The sequence below is a fragment of the Chaetura pelagica genome, unplaced genomic scaffold (genome assembly GCF_000747805.2).
Source record: "Chaetura pelagica isolate M959 unplaced genomic scaffold, ChaPel_1.0 scaffold595, whole genome shotgun sequence".
Lineage (NCBI taxonomy): Eukaryota > Metazoa > Chordata > Aves > Apodiformes > Apodidae > Chaetura > Chaetura pelagica.
In genome coordinates, this window is record NW_009953221.1 from 374,844 (window position 1) to 396,696 (window position 21,853).

A 21,853-nucleotide genomic window follows, 5' to 3' on the forward strand; every position below is an offset into this window, starting at 1 on the left:
ATTCCTGGCAGTGCAGGATGGGTGATGCCTGATGTGAGAGCTGCCCACTAACTGCAGCAGAACACACTGGAAACTTTTAGGAAGGGTAAAAAGCTGTAATGTAGTATTCTAGGGGAAAAAAGTATGTGTCATAATTTTTCAGCTGTAGCTGCCTGTCAGTTTCACATACCCAGTAATGTTAGATATTTGTTCCAATGCATTTTCCAAGTAAACAAGCTTTCTCATAAAAACTCTGCTCTGTAATGCTTCCATATTTTCAAATTAACACTCATTTTTATGTAAAGTTTTAAAAAAAACCCTCAAGTGTCAATTGAAATTTACCCCTTAAAAGTTGATAGAGGGTTGGGGAGTTCAATTCAGAAACAAAATGTATCGGTACATGTTTAATTCTTTTTTTTTCCCCTGCTGGTTTTTGTTTTGTGGTCTTGATTTTTATTGTCTAGGAAACTGGCTTGGTTGTGATGACTGATCTAGTCAGCTTGAACCACAGGCAGAATGGAGGCATGTACACAGATGAGGCTGTCCCAGCTTTCCAGCCACACACGGGGACCTTGGTGGCTACAGTGCATTCTAAAATAGCACCAAGGTAACATTTGTGTTGTGATGCATATTGTCTGTGGTACTCTGAACTACTGGATTTTTTATGTTCTCAGCTGTTCTCGTGCTTGGTTTAGACAAGGGGGTGATAGGGAAACTTTTCCATCCCCTTGATAGACCTAACAGAAGGTATAACTTAATGATAAGTCAATAGTGATTGTAGGAACTGCTGTTGATGAGGCCATATCATCATGTCTCAGGAAGTGACATGCTCTGTATGCTCTCTTTGAGCTCTCTCAGTGAAACAATTTGGCTCATAAAACCTTTATCTTTTTTTATATTATTAATGTTAGTTTTTAAGATTATCTTACTTATACTATTTTTTTAGAGTATTATTTATGTCTCCAGACTGCTGGATGTGTGTGTGCACAGTGGGATCATTTGGAAAGACTCTGTAATTTGTGTCACATTTATGAGTCTGTGCTAGCTTGGGTTTGGGTTGCTCATGAAAGCTGCATTCAGGTGATAACACTGATTTCTCAGTTGCTGTTAAAACTGTCTTATTAAAATAATTGCCAAGGACTTATTTCTTGTTCTAGCAGAGCAGAGAAGAGAAAAAGAACCTTCTTTCCTGAGACATGGATTTGGCACTGCCTCAATGTCAGGTATGGACTGGGGAATTCCCTTAATTATGTCCAGTGGACTGTGTCCTCTTCAATTGCAGAAAGCAAAGCTCTTTAAACCAACTGGATTTACACTGGCATTCTCTGATATGTGTTGTTGTTATTGATTTTCTTCATTACTGCTTTAATCAAAACTCTTTCTTTGTAACTTTTCATCTGGTCTTGAGTGTGTTCACTTCCTTCAGGCCCAACCTGTCAGTTGTGACCATGTTGCAACCCATGTGTAATTCACCATGGGGTCACAAGCAGAGGAGCATCTTCAGGGAAGAAAAGAAGCAGTTGTTTGGTTCAACATATTTCTAGGTTGTACTCACTTATGAAAAGGGTGCATTAAAGCAAGATACTGAAGAGCAAGTGAGGACAGATGTTTGCAGCAAGTAGCTACTGTGAGGAGCTACCTGTCACCTAAGCTTACCTCACAGTAAATGCAACTCAGACTCCTCTTGCAGTGTTGATGCCCTTCTAACTCTGCTAAAAACTTCCTATGACCCGGAATCCTGGGTGCCACTTTGGAGAGCCAAAGGTAATGGGAAATCCTGCTGCAGTTCACAGGAGACAAGACCAGCCCCTCAGAAGAGCCAGTTTCCCTTGGCAGTAGAGGGTGACTTGGGTCCAGATTAGTGTTCGGACCCCAGGGTAGATGCAGACATGTCACCTCCAGTGAGTGCTGGTGTTTTTCTTCCTTTCCACTCTCATCCTAGCATCAATTGTTGTGTTTGCTTTAGTGAGCAAATGATCCCAGACTAATCTGTGTGAGGAGGTGGAGGCAGAATAGCTGCTTCTGTAAATGCTGGTATAGCCCAGTCATGCATGGGTGAGGATTCTGTTTTGATCTCTTTTTAAATTGCCCAGAGCCCTTCTTTCCCTTTCAACTGACACAGGAGCATCTCCCCCAAACCTTAAAATAAATCATGGTTTCCACTTGGTACAGCTGGAACTACAAAAATTAATAAACAAATAAGTAATTTAGCCCAGAAACAGCACATCTAGCATAATTTGAAGCAATTATTAAAAGGTTTGTCCAGGTTTGCAAATAAACTTCATTCTCAGTAAATGATTATAAATTAAATTTGACAGAAACTTGCAGCAAGTGTATTCAAATCTGTTCAAATTGAGCATGAAATATGCTTTGTAGAAACACACAAAGAATTCCAGAAGTGCCCATTTGGGCCTCAGCAAGCTGGGGCAGTTAATTATAAGTGGGAGAGCGTGTAATAAAAAGCTGCAGATTGCATTTTCTCCACTTCATTTCATTAGAAACAACTGAGTTGAGCATTCCTTGATTTCCACTCTCTTGAACAGGGAGAATTTTTTTTTCTTCTGCGATTTATAATTATAATATACAATCTTAAAAAAAAAAAAAAAAAGAAAAAAAAGAAACAAAGGCTTAATGTCAACTTCCCAAACCAATTCTAAAAATTCCTAGAGCCTGGCTGGAGGGTCTAATGGCTGGAAATGTGTGTGTACTTTGGGACCCTGCCCAGAAGAGTAAGTGCCCTCATGTGTGAAAATAATGTTAATGCTGCTTATGGGCTGAAATCCCAGTGGAAAGAACATCAGCTGCAACAAATTGTCCAGTTAAACAGGCTGGAATACTGCCAGTTCTGGAGCTAGGACACCCTTCTACTTGCTCTTCAGGGCTGAAGTTTATTGCAGGTACCAGCTACCAAACCCCAGTTAAGATGAAGGCCTAAATATTAAGAAACTAGAGGGCTTAAAATCCATTAAAATAACTTGGTGCTGTCAAACCAAGTTCATTTTCCAGGCTCTGTGCTTTGAGCTGGGGAACCTCCTTTATTGCCCAGAGTGTCTGGAGACTGAACCTGGCATGTATGGCCATGAGCTCAAGTTTTTTATCAAACTGTTTGTATTAATCCTTATTGTGATAGAAACACAGAGAGCAGAGCAGGATGTGCTGCTGAGTTGGTGACAGTTACAGTAGCTTCAGCTCAGTGACAACTGATGTAGATGATGAGGGTAAAGGTACTTCACTGGTGCCTAAAACATGAAAAACCTTCAGCTGAAAAGCAGTGAAATCCCAAGTCTTGAGTTTCTTCTGGAATCAGGAGGCAGTGCAACATGGACAGACAGTGTGTTCTGCTCTGGACTCGCAGAGCTTACTCTGAAGATCTTGCTCTCTCCTTTTCCATGCCAGCTCAGATGCATGTTGCTCTCAAAAGATTACAGAGCCAGCAGCATGTGTATCAGGCTCTGGGGAATAAATAAGAACTTGAGAGAAAACAACCTTAGGGTGTAGTCATAACTGCACCAATCATCCTGCCAGTTGAGCCATGAAATAGCTTTTGTTCTTGCTTTAGAGGAAATGTTTTCTGTTCCAGGCAAGGCCAAAGCTTTGCAGGAGGGAAATAGCAAAGTCTGCAGAACAAAATTGAATTTCTAATATTATAAAGCATGGAAGAGGATACCAGGTTTGTGATATCCTGTTCTGGTATGCACAGGAAAGCTAAATACTTGGAGTAGAAAATTGATTTTTTTAATAATTAGTTTCAATCCTCATTGGAAGAAAATGATGAGCTTGGAAATGTTCTGAGTCAGGCATTCCAAAAAAACAGCCAACCAACCAGTTTCTGAATTAAAATACCCTCCCCTGGCCAAGCAGTTGCTGAACTTGGTTTTTGGAAAATTTTGCATTTGCCCTTATGTTCAAGCAGAGCCTGCAATGTGGCAGTGTATGCAAGGCCACTGGGCTCCAACAAAAAATACTTGGATTTCACTAACTGTTCAGTAAATTATTGCTGAACTCTTTTTATCCAGGACCTCAGCCTAGGGTTTCTTTCTTTTTTCTTTTTCTTTTTTTTGGTTTGACTTAGTGCAGATGTTTGCCTGTAATAAAAGTGACTCTATAATGGGGCTGCAAATGCCAATAAAGCTTTTAATCCAGTAAGAATTTGTATGTTAGAGTGTTTTTTGCAGAAGCAGCTACTTGCTTCTTGTAAATGTGCGTAGGTCTCAAAAAAACCTGATAGAAACACTGAGCCTTTGATCAGCTGCTGATCAAAGCAGATGCTGATGGTGCAAGTTTGGATCTGGAGGGTTGGGACCTGTAGTTTAACTTCAGTCCAAAGCATTTCATGAACCTGACCAACCCAAATGATTCCCTGCTCTTTTTTGTAGCAGTATCTCAGGAGAAGCGCAGCTGCAAGTGGAAGTGCCAGACTCCATCACCACGTGGATAACTGAAGCTGTGGCTCTGTCTGAAGAGAAGGGTCTGGGCATTGCCAGGCAAACAGAACTGAAGACTTTTAAACCTTTCTTCATTGATTTCACCTTGCCCTACCACGTTATCCGGGGAGAACAGACCAAAATCCCCCTGACTGTCTACAACTACTTGGCTGTCTGTGTAGAGGTAACCACCCTCTTTATTCCCCTTGCTAAGTCACAAAATTCGATCTTACCATCAACATTTCCTAAGTGATCTAAAAGCTACAGGAGAGAAAATAGTGATAAGCTCAGTACAAATGTTTTGACCAAGATAAAAATATTGTTTTCCAATAGGAATAGATGTCATTGCTTTGTTTGCTTTTTTTGGAGTCATAGAATCATTAGGGTTGGAAGAGACCTTCAAGATCATTGAATCCAACCATAATCCAACTACCACAACCACTAAACTCTGTCCTGAAGTGCCCCATCTAAACAATTATTCAACATCTCCAGGGATGGAGGCTCCACCCCCTCCCTGGACAGCCCATTCCAGGGCCTCACTACTCTTCCAGAAAATAAACTTTTCCTTATATCCAACCTAAACCTCCCCTGGCACAACTTAAACCCATTTCCTCTCATCCTATCACTGGTTACTTAGGAGAAGACACCAACAAACAGCTGTAGCAATCTGAAGTGCCTTGCAACCCTTGAGAAATACAAATATTGTAAAATGTAGGGGAAATAATTAGGAAGCTTATGCTGAACCACAGAGAAGAATTTCCTTCATAATCAAAAAGCTGCTGAAAGTTGACTCTGAAATCATGTTTTATGTTGTTTTTTCAATAAATCCTCTCTCTAGATCATAGAATCACTTTAGGTTGGAAAAGACCTTTGAGAGGATCTTCTCCCCCAAGCCCAGCACTGAGCCATGTCCCCAAGCACCACATCTAGACAACTTTTACTCCAGGGATGGTGACTCAACCACCTCCCTGGGCAGCCTGTTCCAATGTCTGACAACCCTTTCAGGGAAAAAGTTCTTCCTAATGCCTGGTCTAAACCTCCCCTGGTGCAACTTGACACCTCATTCTCCTCTCAAGCTCATTAATCTGCCTGGCCCCAAATGTGCTGCTGGGAGGTTTGAAGGAGGAATCATCCCGTGCATACTCTGATTCTATTAAGCATATTATGGTTTTCAGGTTTTTCACATTGGCTTTGCAGCTGAGATTTCCAATAAATGGCTTTCAATAATGTTCACAGGTCCATGTGAAGATCTCTGTTCCAAAAGGCATAAAGTTTGTTGGGCATCCTGGGAAACACCACCTGACAAGGAAGAAGTGCGTTGCCCCCGGGGAAGCTAAACCCACCTCTATAGTTTTGTCCTTCAATGAGCTGGGACTGAGCAACATCACTGGTAGTACTGAAATAAAAACAACTTACCTGCTTGGAGTTTTACAAGTGTTTCTTTTTCTTCCTCTTTCAGAAGACAATTCTTATTTCCCTGGCACCCCAAAGTGGAATCACTCATGTCACTTGCTGCCAGCTTAGCTTTTCAACCTCATTTGTTTCTGAGGAACAGATTCTCTATCCATAATAAGATTGAGAGTTTGTAAGAACAAACTTCAGGGGGTTCCCTAGTCAGGAGTTTTCCTGCTGTCAGATATGTGGTCATGAAAGGTTTGAATCCGTTACCTCTCCCTGAAGAGATCAGTGGAAATTTTTTAATAAGAGAATAAAAAATTCTGTACGTCTTCAAAATGTTACAGTAAAACTGTGCAACAAGGGAAACTAGGAAAGAGTTTCTCTGTTGCCCTGTGACTGTCCAAATATTGTCCAATTTTAGATGTGACTGTTCAAATACTTAAAGAATAAAGGTAATAGGAGAGTTGTATTTACAAAACACTTGATGTATTATTAATCACCTCGATCTAATTAGTTTAGATGTTCCCTTGAACTCCTGGAGATCTTCCTACCACGAAATTTCTGTTTCTTTTCCCTTCTATTTCTTAGCAAAAGCTTTTGCTTATGGTGGAACTAGTTGCTGTCAGGATGGGATGCAGACCTTAAAAAATGGCAAGCACTTGGAGGACAATTACCTGGACAAAAGGACCCCAGTGGGAGTGGATTATGTTCGCAGTAATGTTATTATTGAGGTAAGAAGATATGAATTTATTTGTCATGATTCAGGGGAAAAAAATATGAAGACTTGGGCAAATCATGGCAGTTTTTAGGTAGTTATAGAATGGTTTAATTTGGGAGAAACTTTAAAGATCATCCAGTCCCAACCCCCTGCATGGGTAGGGACACCTCCCGCCAGCCCAGGCTGCTCCAAGCCCCATCCAACCTGCCCTTCAATGCTGCCAGGAATGGGGCAGCCACAGCTTCCCTGGGCAACCTGGGCCAGGGTCTCGCCACCCTCACAACAAAGAATTTCCTCTTCATGTCCAACTTACATCTCCCTCTTCCAGTTTCCATCCATCCCCTCTTGTCCTCTCCCTCCCTGCCCTTGTCCCAAGTCCCTCCCCAGCTTTCCTGGAGCCCCTTCAGGCACTGGAAGGTGCTCTAAGGTCTCCCTGGAGCCTTCTCTTCTCCAGGCTGAACACCCCAACTCTCTCAGCCTGTCTCCAGAGCAGAGCTGCTCCAGCCCTTGGATCATCTCCATGGCCTCCTCTGGACTTTCTCCATGAGCTCCATGTCCTTCTTATTTTGGGGGCTCCAGAATTAGTAATGAAAGGTGAATAGATTTTTAAGAATCTTCAAATTGATTTATGGTATGTTTACATGATTGGAAGAAATCAGTTTTAGTGGTGGAGTGTCCAGAAAGGGCCCACTTGGTTCTGAGGTCATGCTGGTGAATCTTCAATCCTGCTCAGAAGAAAAAGAGACAGAAATGTTGTGCTTGGCCTGTTAAGCTGTGCTGGAGATCAGCTGGCAGTGGTTAGCACATCTATAGCTACCAAAATACAGTGTAATAACTTGTCTAGAATGGGTGTAAACCACTGTACAGCAGCAGAATATTATTTCTGTCTTTTATAAGTAAAACTAAATAGTTTTACTGCTAATGCAAGCTTTTTGTCTATGGATTTCTGTCTTCATACAGCCAGAGGGACTGTCCAGAGAATACACCTATAGTGTGTTCTTCTGCCCAAATGGTAAGTTCATGATTTGAATAAGATATTAAGTTTATTTTATTTAGTTATAAATAGAAACATGTGGATTAATCTCATTTTAAAAGGTAAAAAAAAAATTTAAATAATCTTTGTTTCTGTCAGTCTGTGATTGATGAGTTTTGGTGTGTAGAAGGAACTTTTGAATAAAGAGTCTTTCTTACTGTGCTGGCTAATTATGAATTTGCTCTAACTGTCCAAGTGATTTCTGGAAATGGCAATTAAATTCCTTTATGGAACAGTTTAAGTATTCAGCACTGTGGACAGTAACTGTGACTGTACTATATTTTCAGCTGATGTTTTAAAATTCAGTTCTGGAATCAGTGTGTCCTTCCTGCCTGAGATTTGGAGAGCTCAGAGTTGGCTCCAGTAGCTAAACAGAGATGCTTTTGACCACTAGATTAGAACTGAAAAATCACTTTACAGGCTTCATAAGAAATCCAGCTGAGCAGTTTGAATTGAAGGATATTCTGTATTGGAAGGGAGTATAAATAGAAGATGGGAAGAAACATCCATATGTAGTTAAAAGAGGCTGGAAAAAAGATGACGTACGTAGGAAAAGTCTGTTTAAATTTTAATAGTTAGCTATGGGTTAGTTTTGAAGTGTGTGAGCTAAGCTCTAATTCTGACAACATCCCATTCTTTTTCTGACTAGAGAAAATACACATTTCTACACCTAACAAGTATGAGTACCAGTACATGCAGAAACCTGCCCAGATGACACATTTTGATGTTGCTGTCAAAGCTCACAACGATGCTCACCTGGCCTTGTCCTCTGGCCCTCATGACATGGCAGAGATGACTGAGATTGTTATTGGTGGACACCAAAATACTAAGACATGGATTTCCACAAGCAAAATGGGTGAGCCAGTGGTCAGCAGGGACACAGCTGGTATCCTCTCCTGGGATGAATTCCGCAGCTTCTGGATCAGCTGGAAAAACGGAATTATCCAGGTAGTGCATTTCTCTATGTAATGGTCTTGGAATGTGGAACCATATAGTCTAGAATTGCTTAAAGGAGTGTAAAAGTCTCTTGTTTTCTTAAACAGAGCTTGAGCACACGTGCAGGAGATTGTCATTAGACTTGTTGTAGGAGGCAAAAGCTTCATTCCTGGTGCTTTTTCTATATGAAGCCTTGGTCAGGCTGTTTTAATCAGCAGATACCTGATTGCCACACGTTCTCAGGACCTCAGTCTTCAAAACTTTTAGTGCTAAGTGCACTGAAAGCCTTGGAGGTCAAGCCTGTGGAATTCTCATTAAACTTCCTTGGATTATTTTGAGGGTGGGAAAGATAAAGGTATTGGTCTATCTACAGTGTTCTCTGATGCATACAGAAGTTACTGGGTCCAAGGACACATGTTGGACTGACTTCATCTGTGTGGCTTCTTGGAACTGCATGGCTTTTTGTTCATTTCAGGTTGGCCATGGTACTCGGGTGCTAAATGAGTCTACTATTGTGGAGTGGACAGTCCCCAAACACCTTGAGGTGAAGTACATTGGCTTTTCCACAGGCTGGGGGTCAATGGGAGAGTTTAAAATTTGGAGAAAAGAAGAGACTGATGAAAATCACAATGAAGCATTTACTCTTGGAGTTCCCCACAACATAATTCCAGGATCAGAAAGAGCTACGGCTTCAATAATAGGTATCAATTATGAGGAGGTATCACTAGGTATCAGTTATCAAAAATGAAGAGATAACTCCAGCTGTTACTTGGTTCTGACCAGTATTTGAGTATTACAGACCAGCTAAGATAGTCACAGGCAGTTACAAAGGTACATGTGGCTTAATTCTGGGACAGTATTCTTTTTTGTCACTTGTTTGAACCCTGTTTGAGTTGACAGTGACTGAAAATTCATACCCTCTGAGGGCTTTGCAGAGGCACTGTCTCTTAGGATTCATAGTATTAATTTAATTATCATCATCACTAGCTGTGCTGTGTACTAAAGTAGTAGTCTGAATTGGGGAGTCATAGATAATCCAACTCTGAAATGTGAAATGTCTTTATTCCAGTGAGAGCTTGAAGGGCTAAGGCTTGACATTTGAAGGACTTCCATCTTCTGCTACAGTTTATTTAAGCTGAAGCACGTGTAGCTTCCAGAAATTAGTGTAGTCAGGTGGGCTTTAAGCACAGGACATCAAAAGGAAGTGGAGCTCAGTTCCTTGGTACTGAACATTTCACCTCTTTTTCAAACAGGAGATGTGATGGGTCCCACGTTGAACAACCTGGACAAGCTTTTGAGATTACCCTTTGGATGTGGGGAGCAGAACATGATCCATTTTGCTCCCAATGTTTTTGTCCTGAAATATCTGCAGAAAACCAAACAACTCAGTCATGAAGTGGAGAGTGAAGCTACTGATTACCTTGTTCAAGGTAACTCATTATACTTACAACTGATAGAAGGAGAAAAAGCTTGTAGGTTAGAAGAGTCTTATAGTATCATGTTGTCCTTGCTAATCAAGAGCATCCCAAGGGATGAGGATTCCTCATTTCTTGGAGGATGATCTCACTGGTTAACAGACTTTGATGGCAACATGTTTTCCATTGATATACAGCCTGTGTTTCCCTTCAGTAACCCCTAGTTACATGCTTCTTGATTTATATTTTTAATCTTACTTTTTTCCTTAGGCAGCTTTTTTCTGTGCTTCAGCATTTCAAGAAGTCAAGGAAAATTTAATTTAGTAACAATCTGCATATCCAGGTTTTTTGCCTTATTCATAAATTTTCTTTCCACTTCTTCAGTCACTGCATGGCTTTTCTATGAACTTTCTCTTTTTCTGCAGTATTTTCCTAGTAACATTTTTAGTCCCAAATTCTATGATTCTGTGATTCTATGATTCTATGATTCTCTGTTTCATAAATACCTATTCTGAAGGATTTGATCCCAAATGAATCTAAGAACTCATTTAAGAGTTTACAGCCCTCAGTCTAGAGGCCTAGAGGACTTCACTAGGAGGAGCAGTTCACTGTTATAAGACAAACAGGTTTATGAAGCAAATTAATTTCCTAATAGGAAGAGCATTTTTACTATATTTTCAGTCTCAATAGACTTCCCAGTAGAGAGTTCATATCTTCAGCATTCAACTTAATAATTGTTGTCTAAACCAAGCCTTGTAAGCTAGCCCTAGCAGCTAGGAAGTGTTTGTATTTGTTAAGATCACTGCCTGTGTTGTCATGTTCCATCAAGTTGTCCCAAGCAACAGCTTTGGAGAACAGTCTGAATCCAGTTGTATCATTATAGAAAAAAATTCATCCTCATGGTGCTTTTCAGTAGGATGGAAGGAGAATAACTATATGCTTAAGTAAAAATTTATTTTAGTGCTGGATCTTTACAAAGGGGGGTTGAAATTGTTGATAATGCTACTTGCCAAGGTGCAGGAGGTGGGGAGCCTGGGGAGGTGGTGGGGAGCCTGACTGGATTTCTGAATAAGCTACAGTGTGCATGAAGCCGGCCCTATCACTCAGCAAAATCAGAGGTTGCCTCAGGCAGCAGAATCCCCTTCCTCTAGTGCCAGATGGTCTGAGTCTTCATCCACTTTCCATCCTTGTTTTTCTCTGTGTGAGGGTTTTGGACTCCCCTACCTTTGTGACTTGCAGGCTACCAGCGCCAACTGACCTACAAGAGACAGGACGGGTCCTACAGCGCGTTTGGCGAGAGGGACTCCTCGGGGAGCATGTGGTGAGCTGCTCTTTACAACTCAGCTAGAAAATGCAGTGTTTGCTAAATGGGAAAGATGTACAATTGGCAAGGGAAGAAGAGGAATTTTCCAGCTTCTATCATGGTATAGTGGATATACAGTGGAGAACAGGAATACTCCTCAATGACTCTAAACTGACTCTTTGAATGCTGCTGGGTGTTCATACCACACTAGGAGTGTATTATAATTGTTTGAAGACTCAGGAGCAGCTGAGATAATCACATTTGTCCAGGCTTTAGGCTTAAAAAATACAGTTAAAGATCATATTTGGTCTACTGGAATTGGTGTAGCAAGGTATCAGGGGGTATTTAAGCACCTAATTCCACCAGGGAATGGAGCTTCACCTGAAACAGTTACAGAGAAACTTGCTATCTCTAGAAGTGACAGGGGCTTCAACCAAGGTAGGAAAAAAAACAAACACCAAAACCAGCCCCAAAAGACCCCAAAGAAGTTTTTCTCCCAGGTGCGTTATTTTATATCCTCTCCTGGGGATATAAACAGAATGGTATGGATTTATGCCCTGACAACTGGGGGTTGGAACTAGATGATCTTTAAGATCTCTTCCAACCCAAGTCATTCTGTGATTCTGTGATTCTATGAATACAAGTGCAGAACCTCTCAGTTCCAAACAATATGAGAACCAGAAATTCTGAACCTGAGAAATCAGCTCATCACATTCATGTTCCTCTCAGGAAACCATGTGCATTACATCACATTGGTGTGTCAGTTGACTACAGTGCCTCAGATGTAGCAGATTCTTGTCTTCATTCATTTGCTTCTGCTGTCACTTGGCTTCCCTATCTGCTCTGTATTTTGCTTGCAACTGATTTTGCTCCATGAACTCTCCCGAGGGGAAGTACCACTTCCCTCCTGCTGCTGCCGCCACACTGTTTCTAAGATAGCAAGTTGTATCTCAGATCTGGCATCTCCCAGTCCCTAGATGTAAAATACAGTGACACAGAATTACTTAACACTTGAAAAATGCCCTGCCAGGCAGCATGCTTTCTACCCTCCCATTCCTCAGAGGCTTGTAAAGTGAATGATTCAATCTCCCAAAGCTGGCCAGAGTTCACACTTGTTGCATGTTAGAGATTTAGAATTCCAAAAACACTTCTGTTGCTTTCTTAAGTCTTAATTCTATATGAAGTCTAACACAGCCTCAGATTTTAGCAATGGGTCTGGATTTCTTTTTAGTTAAGACAGCAAGAAAATCAGAAAGTTTACTCCTCCCTTTTCTTTACAAATAGTCTATTTGTAAGGGTAGTGATTCTTAATTTAAAAGCTTCAATAATATGGGTAGCAGATGAGCACATATAAAAGGGAATTGAGTTTCAGAGTCTGTCACAACTAAGACAATATATCTTCCACTTATACCTTTCAATTTAATTTGTTGACCCTTGATCCTGCTCTTACCTGGAAGAGACTGCACAGTGTTCAGGTGCTTTTATGTACCATCACATTTTTTTAACAGTATTTAGTGTTTTCCCCAACAATTTGTGCTTTCTAAGAATATTGTTTTCCCTTTACTGATACATGAATCTGAAATGGTTTTCTCAGTAAAGATGATAAATTCCTTTTTACAGGCTAACAGCTTTTGTCCTCAAGTCCTTTGCACAGTCTCGTGGGTTTATTTTCATTGACCCAAAAGAACTCACAGCTGCCAAAGACTGGATCATCCAGCATCAGAAAGAAGATGGTTCTTTTCCTGCTATGGGCAGGATACTAAACAAGGACATTCAGGTAAAAAATACTATACTGACTCACAATCATGCAATAGGTGCATTTTTAAAGTTATTCTCAAAGCATGAAGTGATGCTGTTTCCTTATGCCTAATACAAACTTGAAAGGCTGGAAAAGTATAGGAAGAATCAGAAGAATTTCAGTTTAAAAAGGCTATCAGAACTTTTCTGTGTGCTGTCCCGTGGGAATGGAAAGCAAGTCTTGCAAAACCCTTCAGAATCATGTCTCAGAATGTGAAGTTCTATGCATTGTGTTCTCAGGCTGTTGCTCTGGAAGGAAGCTACAAATGTTGGTTTGGGTTTGTGTTCCTTATGTCCAAAGGAAAAGAAGTTCTGTGATGCTGCATCTTCTCTTATATTCTCTGTCTTGCTTCAAGAGTCTTTTTATCCAGTGTCCTTTTCTCTAGTTTTTATCCAGTTGTTTGTGTTTGTTGCCCTCCAGGGTGGAATCCATGGTAAGATCTCCCTCACAGCTTATGTGGTTGCATCTCTTCTGGAAACAGGTGTCACTTCGGAGGTAACAAAGACGTAGTTAAAATAGTTGCCCCATTCTTCATATTCTAATAATTCTCTGAGTTTATGGAGGCTTTGAAGCAGCCAGTGCAAACTGCAGGATCTATTCAGAAACACTGTGACAATCTTAGCACTTCTGATGGCATCACTGTAGAGCTTGAAGGGTGAGACCATGCTGCCATTGCAGGAAGATACACCCCAGCCCTCAGTTCTTGTTGGAATGGGAGGCTCTCAACCTCATTAAAAATAAATAAAATAATTAGGAAATCTTCCAGTGCTCTCAGAGGAGCTTCCTGCCTCCTGTCAGCAGTGTCCTCCCACCCTGAGAAGTGATGTGATGCTCTCTTGGGCTGCTGTGTCAAGACATTTTTATTTGCTGGGAGTGCACTTTGTGTGGATCTAATGGTTTTCCTAGAGGAGATTTGCAAGTGTTACTAATGATCTTAGCTAGGAAATGAGGAAGGGGAAGGTTAGTGCCACAGGGAAATCAAAGGAAACCAAATTACATCAAGTCCAATTAAATTGTTTCTATAAATTATCAGAGCCACGTTCCTACAGGGTGAGGTCATTGAGGGAGTTAATAAAACATGTTTGTTGGCTGCAGGGACCCCTGGGAACCTTGGCCTTTATTATCCTCTGGCGTCTGCCAGACGCTCCAGAGTGTCAGGAACACAATCAAACATGCAGCAGAGTTTGCTTCTGCTCTGTTCATCTGCTCCTTGCAGGGACACGACATCGCTTCAGCTTTCAAGGGGAATCAATGTGTCTCAGTGTTAGTTTAGCTCTTTCTGGCTGTTTGCTCCTCTTGTTTGAGTTTGGGATGTGTGGCTTTCCTTAGGGAAAGGAAAATGTTGGTGTTGTTCTGCAGGGATAAAGTGCCCCTTCCCGAGGTGGTGGGTTGGTTCTTTAATGGGAAATAAAGTGATTCTGAGTTCTGGGATACAGCAGCTGGTAACGTGGCTGGGCTCTTTCCCCTCAATATAGGAAGAAAGAACAGCTGTTGAGAAAGCCAAGCACTTCTTAGAGTCCAACTTGTACTCAGCAGAAGACCCCTACACCACTGCCCTGACTGCCTACGCCCTGACGCTGCTGCACAGCCCCTCGGCCGCCGGGGCGCTGCGCAGGATGAACAGCATGGCTATCACACAAGGTACTGTGCTCCTGGGGCCAGCCTGGCAGCTCCCTGAGCTGCCCATCCTCTTGTGGGGATGAGTAAATAGCCCTGGCAACCCCAAGGACATATTTTACTTACTAGAAGGGAACCTGAGGGGTGAGGTCTGTCTCATGGCACAAAGCGGCTCTGTAAGGCCAGAGGTTCCTGGTTCCCTGCAGAGAGGGCTGAGCACCTTAGTTCCTGGAGCTGAAGGAAGGCAAGTGCACCAGAGGCTCTGCAGTGCCTGTCCTGTCCATATGACAGTTTGCCTTGTACCACATCACATTCAGTGATGGTGCATGGAATCCAAAATCCAGGAATCACCTGATTTGTCACTTTAAGCCACCTTTGTAATTACAAAGGGAGCCTCTTGCCCAGGGGTGCTTGGCTAACTGGAGGGCCAGTGCAGTTCAGGGCATGAATCTGTTCTCTGAGTCAGTGCAAGAGTAGAATTTGCTTCTTCCCAGGTAGAGAGGTTTAGGTGTAATTAACACGTGTTCCATGGTCCTGTTTTTCCAGATGGCTTCACACACTGGAGCCTGACAGGAACTCTTGTCACTGATGAAGACACCTTCATGGGATTTAATGATGGTCTCTCTCAATCAGGTACTTGTGCTGCAAAGACAGAAATAAGGGAAAGGGCTGCCTGCATGTATTCTATTGTTTAAGTAATACAAGGTGTTCTGAAAATGGCAGTTGGTCACCATGGGGTCCAGATGAAATGAGAGCTCATAAAAGGCAGGTAAGATGGTGCTGAAAGAGCTCGTTTAGAGAAACAGCATCAGTGTTCAGGAGGGATCTAACTGGATATTGGATGAAAATCAAGCACAGGAATACAGGATTGGCATCTGCAAAGTAGAACTGGAATGGTAAAGAAGTTACTTAGGGGATACAACCAAGAAGAAATGTTATCTATCCTGTGAAGGAAGGAGCAAGAGTTGGAAGCAGAGATGTCTTTGGAAGGTGATGCATCTTGGCTGCAGACACCTCCATTTTTCTCTTCCTGTATTTATTTCTACAGACTTTCAACTTTTTTTCAGTTAATCAATATTAATGGAATTACCTCTAGACATGCCCAGAGCCTCAATTCCAGTTTTTTGTTTGTTTTTCTGTCTCCCCCCCCTCCCTTTCAGTTGTTTCTGCAGAAGTGGAGATGACCTCTTATGCCCTTTTGACATACACACTCCTAGGAGACGTGGCCTCTGCTCTCCCAGTAGTAAAATGGCTTTCACAGCAGAGAAATGCACTTGGAGGCTTCTCATCTACTCAGGTAGGCTGCCTCTGAAATAGGTAGCTTCAGTGCATGCATGATGAATTGTAGAAATCAACTGATTCAGGATTGGTCAATGCAGAAGTTTGTCTGGAGTCTAGACAAACTGTCCTGGTAAGAAGAAAAACTTTCCAGGGCACTTTACTGCTTGAACCGGGTGACTGACACACCCGAGGGCTGTGCTGCCATCCAAGGAGATCTAGACAGGCTGGAGAGCTGGGTGAAGGTGAACCTCATGAAGTTCAATAAGGACAAGTGTGGAGTCCTGCACCTGAGGAGGAATAGTACCAGGCACCAGAGAGGCTGGGGAGTCTCCTTCTCTGGAGACTTTCAGAACCCACCTGGATGTGTTCCTGTGTGACCTGGCACAGGGTATGACTAGGTTATCTCCAGAGGTCCCTTCCATCCCCTAACATCCTATCATTCTTCTTGGACTGATAATTTGAAAGGAACCTGGTCTTTGTCCTTACAGATGCCTTTGGCAGCAAAAGCAAACAAAGTCAGGTCTGTCTTTTCATATCTGAGTTAAGAAGGAAGATTCTGCTGCCAGCAGTTGTGGCTGCACAGTTTGTAAGGTCCTGGTTCTCCTGGGTTCTTCACTATTCTGACCTCTTAACTCTTCTGATCCCTAGGACACCTGTGTAGCCCTGCAGGCTCTGGCTGAGTATGCTATCCTGTCTTATGTTGGAGGAGTCAACCTTACCATTTCCTTGGCTTCTACTAATCTGGATTACCAGGAGACATTTGAGCTTAACAAGATGAATAAAAAAGTCCTCCAGACTGCAGTGGTAGGTGGTTTTGTGTTCCTGTGGCCCAATGTTTTGATCGATCCATGGGAGCTTGGTTCTGAATGACAACTCAGAGAAGTTCAGGAATGGTAAAAGCACTGAGATTTGGGGACTTTCTGGTGTTTTATGGCAGAGTTCTGATGTTAACACTCAAAATTAAAGGCATTTTTCACCATAACGAATGCCTGATGCTTATTTTGTGCTGCTGCTTGTTTGTACCATTGTTAAATGCAGGTGGCTGGAAGGAACAAGCCATGCTTGCTTCCTATCTGCAGTGTCCTTTATGACTAACAAGTTACTTTGTACAGAATAAAGCCAAAATTGATGTTCCTTTCCATTCTGAATGCCATGTCTTGTCTGTGTCATAACTGTGGATTCTCCCCAGATTCCCAGTATTCCAACGGGGCTGTTTGTGAGTGCCAAAGGTGAAGGCTGCTGTCTGATGCAGGTAAAGTTGCCATGGGGCTGGAGAAAGTATCTGAGCAGGTGAACTCTCAACTCACGGTCTCCTTGCTACTTTTTTACTCCCAATTTGCTATGAGGAAAGAGTTACACTTCACATTTCTCTGGAAATATTTATATATGATGGTGTTGCTTTAATTCATAGAAGCAACTATGATTGCACTGGGGTGAATCTGCTCTGCTGCAGCTCTTTCTATATCAACCTGTGCTGTAAAGCTTCTATTGCACCTGTGTCCACCACTACCACTGTGAAGAGATCTGGTGTTTATTAATTAATTAAAACTGGAAGAGGGGAGATTTAGGTGAGACACGAGGAGGAAATTCTGGAGTGTGAGGGTGGTGAGAGCCTGGCCCAGGTTGCCCAGGGAAGCTGTGGCTGCCCCATCCCTGGCAGTGTTGAAGGGCAGGTTGGATGGGGCTTGGAGCAACCTGGGCTGGTGAGAGGTGTCCCTGCCCATGCAGGGGGGTTGGATCTAGATGATCTTTAAGGTCCTTCCAACCCAAACCAGTCTGGGATTCTCTGATTTAGTTGTTTTTTAGGGAAGATGCTCTGAAACATTGGGGTCTAATAACCTGCCTTGATTTGTTTTGGTTTCCCCCCTTTCTGTTGCAGATCGATGTCACTTACAATGTACCTGATCCTATTGCCAAACCAGCTTTCCAGCTTCTGGTTAACCTGAAGGAGCCCAAGTCAGAGCAGCATCTTCCAGCTCCACATCTCCCATGGTCTGTGTCTCCGGACGAGAACCGCTCGGAAGCCTTGCACAGGGAGAGGGCTCTGGGGGATGATGATGACCCAGCTTCAGATCAGGACCATCGAGAATACAAAGTCATCCTGGAGACCTGCACTAGGTAGGAAATGCCATCACATCCTGCCTGTTTCTTAGAGACCATCTCATTTGCTGAATGAGGAATTTCAACCATAATTGTGGGTTGTAGGAGAGAGTTATTGCCTGGACATCCAGGAGCATTGATAATTATAGTGCTAAGTTGATGTCAAAGGTAGAGAAACAAGAAGAATAATTTACAAAGAGAGCAACACCTCATGTTTTTATTGTTAAGTTCATTATTGCCTCTCCAGACCCTAACGATGATAAATTGAATGTCATTTGCTTCTATCAGGAGGAAAAGAAAAAATTCTGGATTATTTTCTAGGTCTTTACTAACAGACTTTCCTTAAAAGCCAAAAAGAGCTAGGTAAATTCAACTGGTTAACTGGTATCTTAAAGGTGTTTATAGTTTTATAAATATTATTGACTCCATCATAATGTTTGAGTTGCTTACTCCTCAGTTTTGGATACCAAAAACCAACAGAAGACGCTTGTTGCCATGTTATGAATTTGGAATCTAGGGTAAAGGCACAATGTATATACAGAAACTTGTTAATAAGCTCTGTAAAGCTCATTGCTTTTCTCCTTCTTCCATATAAAGAAATTGAAAATAATTTTTTAAGGTGACATGATGCTAAACCTCCAGAAGTTTCACTTCTAGTTCTCAAAGCACTTTGCAAAGACGTAAGCAGTTCTGTCTCATTTTATAGATTGGGAAACTCCAGATATTAAGAGAAAACAGCTCCTCTATCCACAAACAACAGTAATAATAATTCCTGACCTGTCTTAATTCACTCACACGTTTTGCTTTAAACACCTTAGTACTGCTGCAGTTGTCAGGAGTTGCTGATTTCTTACAAAATGTTGTGATATTTAAAGAGGTTGTTGCAAAGTTGGCCCAAGAGAGGGAAAAGCCACAACCAAAGTAACGGGGTTTGCAGCATCCTGCTGTGCAGCAGAAGGAACCCTTCCCAAGAAATTCATAACTAACCTGCAGAATTGTGACCAGGAGCATGACAGGGGGGGCTACAGCTGCACTGAACTCAACCAGCAGCAGGAAAGGGAACAGCTCAGATGTAGCTCATGGCAATGGAAAACTTTCCCTCCCCGATCAGTTTGTTCCCTTCCTTCCTGCAGGGGCAGTGCCCCACAGTGGCTGCAGTCCTGAGAGCACTTGCAGTGACTCCAGGCCAAGATGAGACCTTGTTATCTCTCTCAGCACCCCTGCCGGTGCTCCCTGGCCACGTTGCTGGCAGGCACGTTGCCTCTGATTGCCACAAGCCTGGGAGATCCTGTGCCAGGCGTTTTTTGACCTAGTTGAATTCTTCTTCCCTCCAGTAACAACAGCTGGTGAGGAGCAACTCAAAAGTTTGCTGGGGTTGACCTGGCTGTGTGTGACAAACACACTGTCACTTTCCCAGGCTCTTCTCCCCCTGCCCAAGCAGTGCAGCTTGTCCTGGGGGGGTGGGCTTATAAAGTCCTGTCAGGCCCTTGCAGATGCTGGTCACTAAGGAGCCTGCCCTGCATCAACAGAACCTTTCTGGGGTTATTTCTGAAACTCCTGCCCTGAGAATTGCTGGAGCAAAGACAGAAATTTGAGAGGAAGCCCAATCTAAGGAGACTGATTGCTTGGAAAGAAAACAAAAGCAAATGAAATCTTCCCTTTCCTCCCCTTCTTCCTTGTAATGATGCTCTTTTAACTCCTTCATCATCTTATTCAGGCAGTGTGAACAGAGGAGTGACTCTAAGGATGCAAATGGAAATATTTTTAGCTGGGAGTGTTCTTCACAATGTCATTGTTGTCAGTGTTGTCATGCTCAGTGCAGTCCTTGGGGCACTTTTGAGGATTTAGGGAGAAAACAGTATGGGAAACAGAGGGCTGATGTAACAGAGAGTGGGGAAAAATGCAGGTAAAGGGAATACTGCAGGATTTTTTAGGGAGTGTGGTCCATGGATTTCAGGATTAACAAGGCTTAATGTTTGTGGGAGACTGTCAGCCCTCAGCTGTCTTACAGAGCCAGCTGGGTCTGTCCTGGGACCTGTGCTGCTGTGGCTGTGTGAGCTTGGCTCAGAACCTCCAGGCTGGGCAGAGCTGTTGCAAACCCACCCACCCCAGCCCAGCTCTGAGGGTCTCCACAGAGAGGCCTTTAAGTAGCCCCATAGGACCCAGTTCAGACCTGGCAAGTGTGGCCCTGGAAGCTCTGTACTGTGTTTGCTCAGCACCGGGCATGGGCTGATAAACCCTTCTGGCTCCAAACTCCTTGTCTTTGGGGTACAGCTGAACAGCAAGAAGGTTAAGCTGCCAAGGAGAGGTAGTTCAGAGCTGAGTATTGGTGAATGCAGAGAAAAGGACCATTGTTCTGGAATTAGCAGAAGCATCTTGTTATATATCAACTCTTCTGCCATGCTGCAAATGGAAATCTTTTGTAGTGGCCCAAATAAACTTTCTCTCCACCCCTCCCTGTGTTGTTGTTTTGGGTTTTTTCATGCACACCAGCAGTAACCACTCTGCATTTCACTGGTGTTTTAGGGTCTTCACTGATATTATGGGGGACGAAATGGGCAGTGAATTCTTTAGCATTAGTAGCTAGAGAGTGAGTTTGCTGGCTCCTTAGCAAGGATACTTTTCTTAGTATCAATTGGATGCTGGAGGGAAATTACTGTTTACAAAACCCCAGTGCTGAATGGCTCTGGTATTGGGAAGTAACATTCCTTTTACACCACAATCCATTTGCAGCCCTCCACTTAGGAAGGAACAGAAGTTTCTTCTACTCCAAGAGGTTATTTCCTTTTACCGAGTGGATTTTCTCAGGGATTAATTGAAAAATAAGGCAAGCAGCCCCACAGGAGACTGTGTCCTTCTGCTCTTCTCCTTCCATTTGCCTGGCCATTTTCTATATCTCTGCCCTCTGAGAGTTGTGCTTAATTTTTGTTGAATAAAAGCAAAAAAGAGGATTTTGTAAAGCTAAGTAGACTGTGCCTTTCAACAAGTCCTCATTTCAGTTGTTCTCCATCCTGAGTTGTCCATGTACCATTAGTTATTGGGGAAGCTGAGTTTGTTTTCATTCTTTCTCTTTTTTTTTTTGTTCTCATGGGAAGATGGCTGCACTCTGGATCTTCTAACATGGCTGTCTTGGAAGTCCCACTGTTCTCAGGCTTTCGTGCAGATATTGAGAGCCTAGAGCAGGTAAGGTGCTGTCATGGGGGTGCAAAGCATGACCTTGGGGACCTGGTTCTCATAGGGATTCTCTGTGGGGAGCAATAGGAAGCAAATGCCATTGAATGTTAGAGCACTGTCCCCAAAGATGTAATTAAAACTGGGGCAGGGGGTTAGGAGATCTCACTTGTCAACAAATATTTCTCTGAAATGAGTGAACAAATGTTCTGGGCAAGATGAACAAATGGCCAAGCGAAGGTTTCTTCCTTAGCACAGTGCACAGTAATTAAATGAGACCCATTTGGAAATGCTGAAGTGAAAATGTGCTCTAACAGGAGCTGTTTATGGCTTCTTAGTGGGCTGTGTTATCTCCAACATCTGGATTCCATTTCTTTGGAGGCTCTGTGTCTTGGAATTTTTTTGCCTCTTTTCCCCACCCCCCCCCCCCCACCAAACTGAGGTGGACAGAATGTGCCTCTTACCCAGCCAGCCCTCTAGGGGAGAGGAGCTGTAATCTAGCTTTGCTTTATATTTTGTGGAAGCATTACAATGTGTTCACTGGTGGGTTTTGTGCTGCAAACAGAGTTTTTAAGGACTAGGTAACTAGAGAGGTGAAAAATCCTTCAGAACTGGTCAAGAGTTAAAAAGTGTTTTGAGTCCAAAATCTCTTCCATGAAGAACTTTATCTTCATTATCCT

The 21,853-nt window shown here is 42.6% G+C and overlaps 1 protein-coding gene across 1 annotated transcript in view; it reads left to right on the forward strand.

Annotated features, from left to right (window-relative positions):
• CPAMD8 (C3 and PZP-like, alpha-2-macroglobulin domain containing 8) overlaps positions 1–21,853 on the forward strand; it is a 45,794-nt gene that overhangs the window by 12,489 nt on the left and 11,452 nt on the right. Inside the window, exons 17-35 of the mRNA XM_009997798.1 lie at positions 444–586; positions 1,137–1,202; positions 4,356–4,587; positions 5,640–5,793; positions 6,390–6,532; positions 7,480–7,531; positions 8,202–8,500; positions 8,964–9,189; positions 9,742–9,918; positions 11,143–11,224; positions 12,827–12,983; positions 13,425–13,499; positions 14,480–14,645; positions 15,168–15,254; positions 15,782–15,918; positions 16,551–16,706; positions 17,092–17,154; positions 17,782–18,020; positions 21,098–21,185. Of these exons, the coding sequence (XP_009996100.1) occupies positions 444–586; positions 1,137–1,202; positions 4,356–4,587; positions 5,640–5,793; positions 6,390–6,532; positions 7,480–7,531; positions 8,202–8,500; positions 8,964–9,189; positions 9,742–9,918; positions 11,143–11,224; positions 12,827–12,983; positions 13,425–13,499; positions 14,480–14,645; positions 15,168–15,254; positions 15,782–15,918; positions 16,551–16,706; positions 17,092–17,154; positions 17,782–18,020; positions 21,098–21,185 (2,742 nt within the window). The remainder of the gene's footprint in view (positions 1–443; positions 587–1,136; positions 1,203–4,355; positions 4,588–5,639; positions 5,794–6,389; positions 6,533–7,479; positions 7,532–8,201; positions 8,501–8,963; positions 9,190–9,741; positions 9,919–11,142; positions 11,225–12,826; positions 12,984–13,424; positions 13,500–14,479; positions 14,646–15,167; positions 15,255–15,781; positions 15,919–16,550; positions 16,707–17,091; positions 17,155–17,781; positions 18,021–21,097; positions 21,186–21,853) is intronic.